The 8,850-nt window shown below is 28.0% G+C and overlaps 1 protein-coding gene across 1 annotated transcript; it reads left to right on the top strand.

Moving 5' to 3' along the window:
- Window positions 1-4,065: 4,065 nt before the first annotated feature.
- On the top strand, window positions 4,066-6,861 carry LOC114319764 (putative xyloglucan endotransglucosylase/hydrolase protein 23). Its single transcript, XM_028266809.2, has 3 exons — window positions 4,066-4,643; window positions 4,809-5,002; window positions 6,284-6,861. The coding sequence occupies exons 1-3, from the start codon at window positions 4,350-4,352 to the stop codon at window positions 6,657-6,659; spliced, it is 864 nt and encodes a 287-aa protein (XP_028122610.2). The 5' UTR covers window positions 4,066-4,349; the 3' UTR covers window positions 6,660-6,861.
- Window positions 6,862-8,850: the final 1,989 nt, after the last annotated feature.

The raw sequence follows: 8,850 nt of genomic DNA, 5'->3' as shown, positions 1-8,850 counted from the left end.
TAATCCAATAATCGTAATCTTTTTATTTTATCGCGTTTGCCTCAAAAAAATGAATAATCTATTTTCAAAAATGTACTCATCATCTTTCTTTTTTTTTCCAGAGAAATGCGATATAATGAAAAGACTACAAGTGTCTGATCTACTTAATTTTTCATAAATGATATACAAAATGATATAATACACACTACAAATATTCATAAATTCCATTATAAAAAAATACAACTTTTTTATGATATATACTTTTTTTAAAACGCACCTCTTGATTTCTTTTTCGCTGTATTTGAATCATGAATTTAGATAAAGACTTGAAAAAAGAGAGGAAAAATGTAAGTCGAATATGAATGAAATATAATTATATTTTACTCACATTTTTTCTTTTTTTTAAATTTCTATCTAAATCCATGATCCAAAAACAAACTTTCTAAATTTCTTTTTATTTTTATTTTTTTTTAGGTAAATAAACGGATATATAGATGGACTACTCCATATACCCGCCAAGTTGTTTTGCCCTATGAAAAAGGCCTTGATTTTTTTTTTTTTATGATAAAATTTTCATTTGATAATTAATTAATCTCATTAAATAAAAAAATAAGGGACCCATTCATTAAAAATCAAAATATATTTCTTCCCTATTATGTTTTTCACTCAAACCAGATAAAGGATATGGTTGTTTGATCACATATATGAAAAAGATATCGACAATAAGATAATCATCTAATAATTTTAAGAAAGTAACACATCGTCGAATACAATTAATATATATATATATATATATTGTTTTATTAAGATGATAGTATTTTATTAAAAATTTATTTTACTTTGAAAGCGAAAAGTTCCAAATGTTAATTAGCTTAAATTTTCTTTTAATAAAATTTGTAAAGCTTTAAATTTTGAGTGACTCAATCTATTAAATTTTCAGAGTCACTATTGGTCCCTTAGCAATCACAGTATATCTATAGGGAATTCCACTACATCAAAATCGAAGCTAAGACATCTTGCATACCCTGAGCGCTAAGAAATATATTTAATCTTAAAAAAAATTAAAAAAAAAAAAACAAACTATGACGACTTATTTTAAGCGAGAAATCCAAAAACATTACCACAAACGAATCCTGTTGGTGGCTTTCTGAATTCTTACCAACACAGAATCCACCCTTGGTTACTTGAAGACCTGGTTTATTGATGGTAAGAAAATGAACAACAAAAAGTTAGATGAGACAGCTGTGTATTATGGGGATAGTGAGGGGGGCCTGCAGTCTCTTTCTACCTTCAAAACCGCGTCGGAGATAGAAGGAAAGTTAATGGAGAAGTTGGTTATTTTAATTTTTAATTATTTTAATATGTTAAAATTTTTATATTTGTAAAGATAGTTAAATTTTTTTATGATTGAATGTATTATTTATAAAAAAAAAATAATAATTATAAATTTAATGTGATATTTTATATTATTAATTATTTTGGCTTATTTTCTGTTGCTGTAAATTTTAACTTGAAAAAATTCTAAACCCACCGCCCAAACAAAGCCAATGATAATAACAACGAATTTTCAATACTTATTAAGAAAAATGCTTGGGAGCACTAATTAGTGCTCCCACTAATTAGGTGGCAGTGGGTCTCACCATTAATGATGTGATGTTTTGGTTTTGGAGTTGTATTTTTTTTTTTTTTTTTTTTTTTACTTTTTTAATGTATTAGTGCCAAGGTTGTTAAAATCGAGATCCTACGTTGGATCGTTGGAGGTTTTTATAGGATCGGATCGTAGAATCGGATCGAGGATCGTAAGATCCTACCGAAAAAGGCAAATTACATAATAATTTAATTTAAATAAATATTTCTTATAAAGTATACACAAAATGAACCTATATTTTATTAAAAAGAAGTGAAGATATTGTGAAAAATATAATACTCCATGTAAAATGTACATATAATATTATGCAATAGAAAACTCGATGGTAAAAGTTCTGTATTTTATCAAAAAAGAAGGTGAAGAAGAAGAAGAATTCTATAACAAAGTACTTCACAATGTACAATAATGCATAAAAAGTGAAGAAAAAATATTTAACAAAATTGGATACGAAAATAGATTAAGAACTCAAAAGAGTAGCTTAGTCGAATGATAATGTTTGTCGTTAGCATCCCTGGTGGAGCGGATTCAAGTCACAAAAATAATTTCTCTAGAAATTGGGATAAAATTACAATCATCTTACCCTTCTTAGACTCCGCTAAAGCTAAGTTTGTTTTTTCGACTATTTAATTTTCTTAAATTACCGCAATATTTGAATGTTTGTTTCCTAGTTTGTTTTTCTTAGTCTATTTGATTCAATACTACTTAATTTTTATTATTTATTTTGACAACATAAATTGATATTTAGACAACAAATATAAAATTTACAACAAAATATGTCATACAATACAAAACAAGGCTTGTAAATTGGATCAGAGAGGATCGGGATTCCACGATCCTATAAGATCCCACTACCAGGATCGAAAGATCCTACCTATAAGGAGTTTTTTACACGATCCGGATCGATTGCACTCAAATGAATCGTAAGATCGTAGGATCGTAAGATCCAGATCGAAATTCTGATAACCATAATTAGTGCTATTAGTGGTAATATTTTTATTGGGATGAATCATTGTTGTAGTTATTAATTCAGCAACTTTTCGTCATCATCGCAGCTGTCCTGTGAGCCCCCACACTTCACCAATCCCCAAGTCAACCTAAAATTTCTTTCCCATACGCATGCACGTATACTGTTTCATTAACACAAATTTTATTTATTATTTTGAAATTTATTATTATTTTGTATTACTGTCTAGATAAATTTTATAAATAGTTTACTTTTAAGAATAATTATTAAGAAATTAATGAATGTAAATGAAATTTGATTGCTTACCCTAATAATAATATTAAAGGATGAAAAAAAAAAAAAGGAGATATAGCAGCCTTCTTCCAATATATATATATATATATTTTTTTTTAAAAAAAAAATTTGAGCAATAGTACATGTCAAAAAAACACAAAAACCAAAAAAAAAAAAAAGAGAAAAGAAATGGCCCCATCTCTTCTCCTCACTAATTGATCAATGTTTATCAAGTTGGCAACACTTGTTCCAGTACTCTTTGCTCATTTGGACCGGCATATTGGATGAGATTAGTATTCTCAGTACTCGTTTGGCATGTGAATTTGGATTAGGTTGGGATTGTTTTAGTTACAAAATATAAAATAAGTTTTTTAATTCCAAACTAAAAGTTGTCACATTTAAATTATAATTATAATATTTTTTTCTCTCACAAAAGTCAAAAAAGTAAAAAAAAACTCATCCCAAACGAGACTATTTTAGCCCTAAGTTAAAATAGCTAAAAATTCAAAAAGTTAAAAAGTCAATTCACATCTCAAACAAAGCCTTATTCTTAGGATTATCAATCTTTTCAAAAATTACTTTATTAGCAACTAATTTTGGCAATACAAAAAATAAGCAACTTATTGCCTCATTTAAATTGCATCACCTCTTTATTTTTTTACATATCTTTTCGTAATAAGCAAAAAAAAAAAAAAAAAAATAAGTCATACCCAAACCAAGCGGGATAATAGTAAGAATAGGCTATCCAGAGATAAAGTTATATGTGAATAGCATTCGTAGAACTGATATTCATATATCATATCTTATGTTTAGATTGGCTTACATGAGCGAGGATTAAAAAAATGCAAAAATTACAAATCAATTGTACTTTCTCAAAATAATTACATACTCATGAAAAAGTTTATGATCTTAATAATTGTTGAAGTTTGTAAAGTTTACTATTTATCTTCTTTTTTTTTTTCCAAACATGTACTGATTTGTTCTTTCCCTTACGAAAATTCTATTAATTTTGTAATTTAGCCCATTAGGGGATGTTTGGGAAGTCATTATTTATATTTTTTTAATTGATTTTTTAATTTTTTATATAAAAAATAAAAAGATATGTAAAAAAATAAAAAGGATAATATGATTGAGTTAGTTTGAACCTCTTTTTATTTTTATTTTTATTATCTCAACTCCTAGTGGAGTATATGTGTGGACTATCTTTCGTAATAAAACATGAGATTATGTATTTTATCAAATTTTTAATTCAATCCATGTCTATCAAACAAACACAGGAACTTATTTTAAGTCGTTGGGTTGGTAACACCATGGTAATCAATGTTTGCTCTATTTTCCCAACCAACCTATAATACAATTGGCTGGCTCCTCCATTACTGATCACCAAACTTCTCACTCCTATATAAACCCTCACCATTTCATGCACTTTATTCACACCATCAAATCCCAACATTATTGTGTTCTTTCTTTTCCTCTTCAAATACCATGAATTCTCAAACTTTATTTTCTAAAAAGATGGCTATTACTATTATGGTTTCTTCCCTTGTGCTGTGTCTTCTTCTAACAATGGCCTCTGCCAGCAACTTCTACCAAGATTTCGACATCACATGGGGCGATGGCCGAGCCAAAATACTCAACAATGGACAGCTTCTCACCCTATCGCTCGACAAGTCATCCGGTTCGGGATTCAAATCAAAAAACCAGTACTTGTTTGGTAAAATTGATATGCAGCTAAAACTTGTGCCTGGTAACTCTGCTGGCACCGTCACTGCGTACTATGTAAGCTTATGTTGTTTTGTTCCTCAAATAGAAAAATTCAGACAAAAAGATATGGCTTTAAAACAAAATACTAAGTTTATTTATGAAAACAATATTGTCACATTAATTTTAGTTTTATGAATTTTATGTATGAACAGAATTTTTTCAATGTTGGGTTGATTGCAGTTGTCTTCAGTTGGATCGACTCATGATGAAATTGATTTTGAATTTCTGGGTAATTTGAGTGGCGACCCTTATATTCTCCACACTAATGTGTTTACGCAAGGGAAAGGAAATAGAGAGCAGCAATTTTATCTTTGGTTCGACCCTACCCAAGATTTCCATACCTATTCCCTTCTATGGAATCCTCATAGTATCATGTAACTCTCTCTCTCTCTCTCTCTCATAGTTTTTAAGTAGACCAATACTAGGTATCATGAAAAAAATTTCATAAAAATGATCATGAAAGATTTATGACTCTTGGATTACACTTAAAATAAAACATCACACACTAATTAAGGTAATCCAAGAGTCGTAATTCTTTCATGATCATTTTCATGAAAGTTTTTTCATGATCCTCAACTTTTTTCTTTTAAGTAGTATCCGGAGATGTACTAGAATCAGTATTGAGAGTATTGAACAAAACGAATTTTTTAAAATCATCAGCAACTACAAAAAAATAAAAGAATTTTTTTTTTTTATAACAATTGAGTCAATGTATAGGTTGTAAATCAATTATACGAGCTTGTGAATAGACTATGGATTGCTTTGGGAAGCTAAGCAAAAAAAAGTTAATTTTTTTACTCAAGTCACTGCCCAAAAAGTTAGTTTTTTTTGACTAAAAAAATTAGAAGTCAATTTTTTATTAACTTCCTAAAACACCACTATGAATCAATACATATCGACATACATGTGATTTTCATTTTAATTGCCATACCGGGATGTATGGGGGTGACATCAAAAAATTTGTCTGTGGACGATAAGGTGTGTTCATAAAATTAAAAATTTGAATTAATTTTGATACTAATTGAAGAAAATGTTTTACATGAGTATTGTGAAAAAAAGTAATTTATTATGAGAACGTCTAATTATACTTGTGAAATCCTAATGAAACAAAGAGTTTATAAAATAATTTTCATAAAATTAGTAGCATCGCATTATATATTTTAGAATAAATTACAAATATACCCCTTAAGATTTGCTTAAAGTACAGATTGCTCCCTGTGATTTGAAAAATTACAAATACCTCATTATTAGAAAAAAAAAATTAAAAGAATTAACTACAAAAATGAAATTCATAATTGATCTTCTATACAATAATAAAATTACCTAACTTATTAATTGAAATATATTTCTAACATCATTAAAAACTATTAATTGACTTCATAATTTATCGATAAAATAGACAATTTGTTATGAAATTAAAAATCTCAGGGATAAAATGTAATTTTCATATGGGAGATAATTTGTATTTTAATCAAATTTCAAGATGTATTTATAATTTACCTATATTTTACAAATAATATAATTTCGCCATCATAGGTGTATTAATATCAAAAAGGACAAAAATTCGATGCTTTTATTTGTGGAAAAAAAATCCCTAAACCCTTTATTTATTTACTTTAATTCTTATCATAATATATATATTTTTTTTTAATTAGTTTTTCAGTGGATGGAACTCCAATCAGACAATTCAAGAACTTGAAATCAAAGGGTATTCCTTTCCCTAATAACCAAGCCATGTGGATATACTCTAGTCTCTGGAACGCTGATGACTGGGCTACACGTGGAGGCCTAGTGAAGACCGATTGGAGCCAAGCTCCATTCACCGCGTCGTACAGGAACTTCTCTGCCGAAGCTTGCATACCAGGTTCCTCCTCTTCCTGTTCAAACAACCCGGCCTGGTTAACTCAGTCACTGGACTCAACTGGTCAACAGAGGATCAAATGGGTGCAAAAAAACTACATGATTTACAACTATTGCACTGATACTAAAAGATTCCCTCAAGGATTGCCTCAAGAATGCTCACTAACATGATGACCAACCTATATATATATAGATCATGAAATTCAATATCTCAACATCATAATTTATTGGGTTAATTACAAACTTTTTTTTTTTTTTGGGTCTCAAAAGTACGATATTTGTGTCATTTTGATTTTTAGTGTTTAAATTGTATGAATTTATTGTATTAATTTAGTCCCTAATATATGAGAAATGTTTCAATTTGGCTCATCAACCAAATTCGGTCAATAAAGGTCATTAAATTCAGGAATACATGTGAAAACTAGTTTAAAAATTACACTTCGACCATGTTTGATTAGTACGATTAATTGTGAGAGGATTAATAATACATGAGATTAGTTTAATTATCTAGCTGAATTAGTAAAATATATAATCGACTTTTATCTATTTTTGTTTTGAAATGGATATGGAAAAATATATTCTTAATTATATGTTTGTTTTGCATTATTAGTTGTAGAATTTAAAAAAAAAAAAAAATTGTCAATTTGTTGGATATAATGTCTCGAAATCTAATTCAGATAACAAAAATTGTAACCAACACTAGAATATATATATATATATATATATCCAATAGATTAATAATCTAAATCTTATGCTACAATCCCACCAATCAAATAGGCCTTTTTAGTCTAAAAAATATGTGATGTGTCATTAATTTAAAAATTCACTTAAAAATTATACTTTAAGTTTCAAAATATATGATTTGTGTTATTTTAATGTCCAAAATTGCACATTTATTCTTGATTTTAATAGCATCTATTGACAAAATTTGGTTGAGGGATCAAATTAAAACACTTTTATATATTAAGAATCAAATTGACACAATTTAAATATTGTTGACCAAAATGATACAAATCTCATACACTAGAGATCAAAAATGTAATTAACCCGAATTTATTACTTCGGTTTACATTTTTTGCTCCATAGTTTAGATTAAGATTCTTCATAAGAATTAAAAAATAAATAAATAAATAAATAATTATGGATATAGAAATCAGGGGCGGAGCCCAGATTTCTTTGGTGGGAGGTCATTTCGCCAAAGAGATGGCATATGATAAATCTATTGAGCCGTCGATAGATTCGTTAGAGTTTTATTTGATTAAATCATTATTGAATATTACTCAATAGAGGTAAACTGAACCAATAAAATTGTAAGAAATTAGTCTTAATTAATATTTTTTGTATAAATTTTATGGTTAAGGAGATCAAAATGTAAGAATTTATAGATAAACATTAAGCTAATATTTGGTAATAGTTAAAAAAATCTTAATATAAGACCATCTCCAACAATGTATCAAACCATGCATCAGATTTGAAATTTGATGAAAAAGTGACTTTTTCAAGCTCTAATGGTTTCACCAATTTGATATCAAAATGAGAATGGAACAAACATTTCATCAAACTGAGAACAAGCTCTGTATATCAGTATTTCACTGTGCTTGACCATTGGGGTGGGTCAACTGGTCAACCAACCGGATGCCCGACCGGTTGACCCACTGATCGACCGGTTCCCTTTCAAATAGGTAGGTTCAAACCAGTCAAAAAGGTTCAAACAGGTTTAAAAAAAAAAAAATTAGTCTTACCGGTCGACCCTTCCCTTTTGATGCACGGTTGGAACAAGCCATATCAGATTGAGAAAATTGGCTTTTTTTTACTCAAATTTGGTGAAAAATTTGGTTCACTATTGGAGATGCTCTAATTAATCTATTATACAATATCCTTAGGTACATAAAGTTTTGCTAGTGATTCCATTAAATATATTATAGAAACTCACAAATAAACTATATTGTTTTTAATATGGACCGGATTAAATTTTTTCAATAATGTTACAATTATTTTTTTATTTTGAACTACAATAATGTTAGAATAATTATATTTTTTACTACAATTTATTTATTATCTTAACCACTCATATTTAATACTAATATAGCACTAACATATATGAGAATAAACAATACATAATAAGAAAATATAATGACCCTAATATTATTGTAAATATTTTCTTTGACTGGTAATTTTACTACATTAAAGTTTTTTCATTTTTTTTTTTTTTGAACGTTAGATTAAAATTGGAAGAACTATTATGTAATATATTTATAAAAAAAAATTAATAAAAACATACAAATAAAATAAAGATTTTACATAAGGTTAGAGGCTCTAGAACCCCCTGACCTGAGCCCTCTGCCTCCAGCCCTTGTAGAAA

Source organism: Camellia sinensis, chromosome 4, assembly GCF_055761805.1.
Source record: "Camellia sinensis isolate YWXY chromosome 4, ASM5576180v1, whole genome shotgun sequence".
NCBI lineage: Eukaryota > Viridiplantae > Streptophyta > Magnoliopsida > Ericales > Theaceae > Camellia > Camellia sinensis.
Note: the sequence above shows the minus strand (reverse complement) of the source record. Positions and strands in the feature narration are given on the sequence as shown.

Bases quoted from the DNA above. Each gene is read 5' to 3' on its own strand.
- LOC114319764 (XM_028266809.2), top strand. From the start codon at position 4,350: ATGAATTCTCAAACTTTATTTTCTAAAAAGATGGCTATTACTATTATG. The intron at 4,644-4,808 runs GTAAGCTTATGT...GGTTGATTGCAG, and splicing joins GCACCGTCACTGCGTACTAT to TTGTCTTCAGTTGGATCGAC. The intron at 5,003-6,283 runs GTAACTCTCTCT...TTTTTTAATTAG, and splicing joins TGGAATCCTCATAGTATCAT to TTTTTCAGTGGATGGAACTC.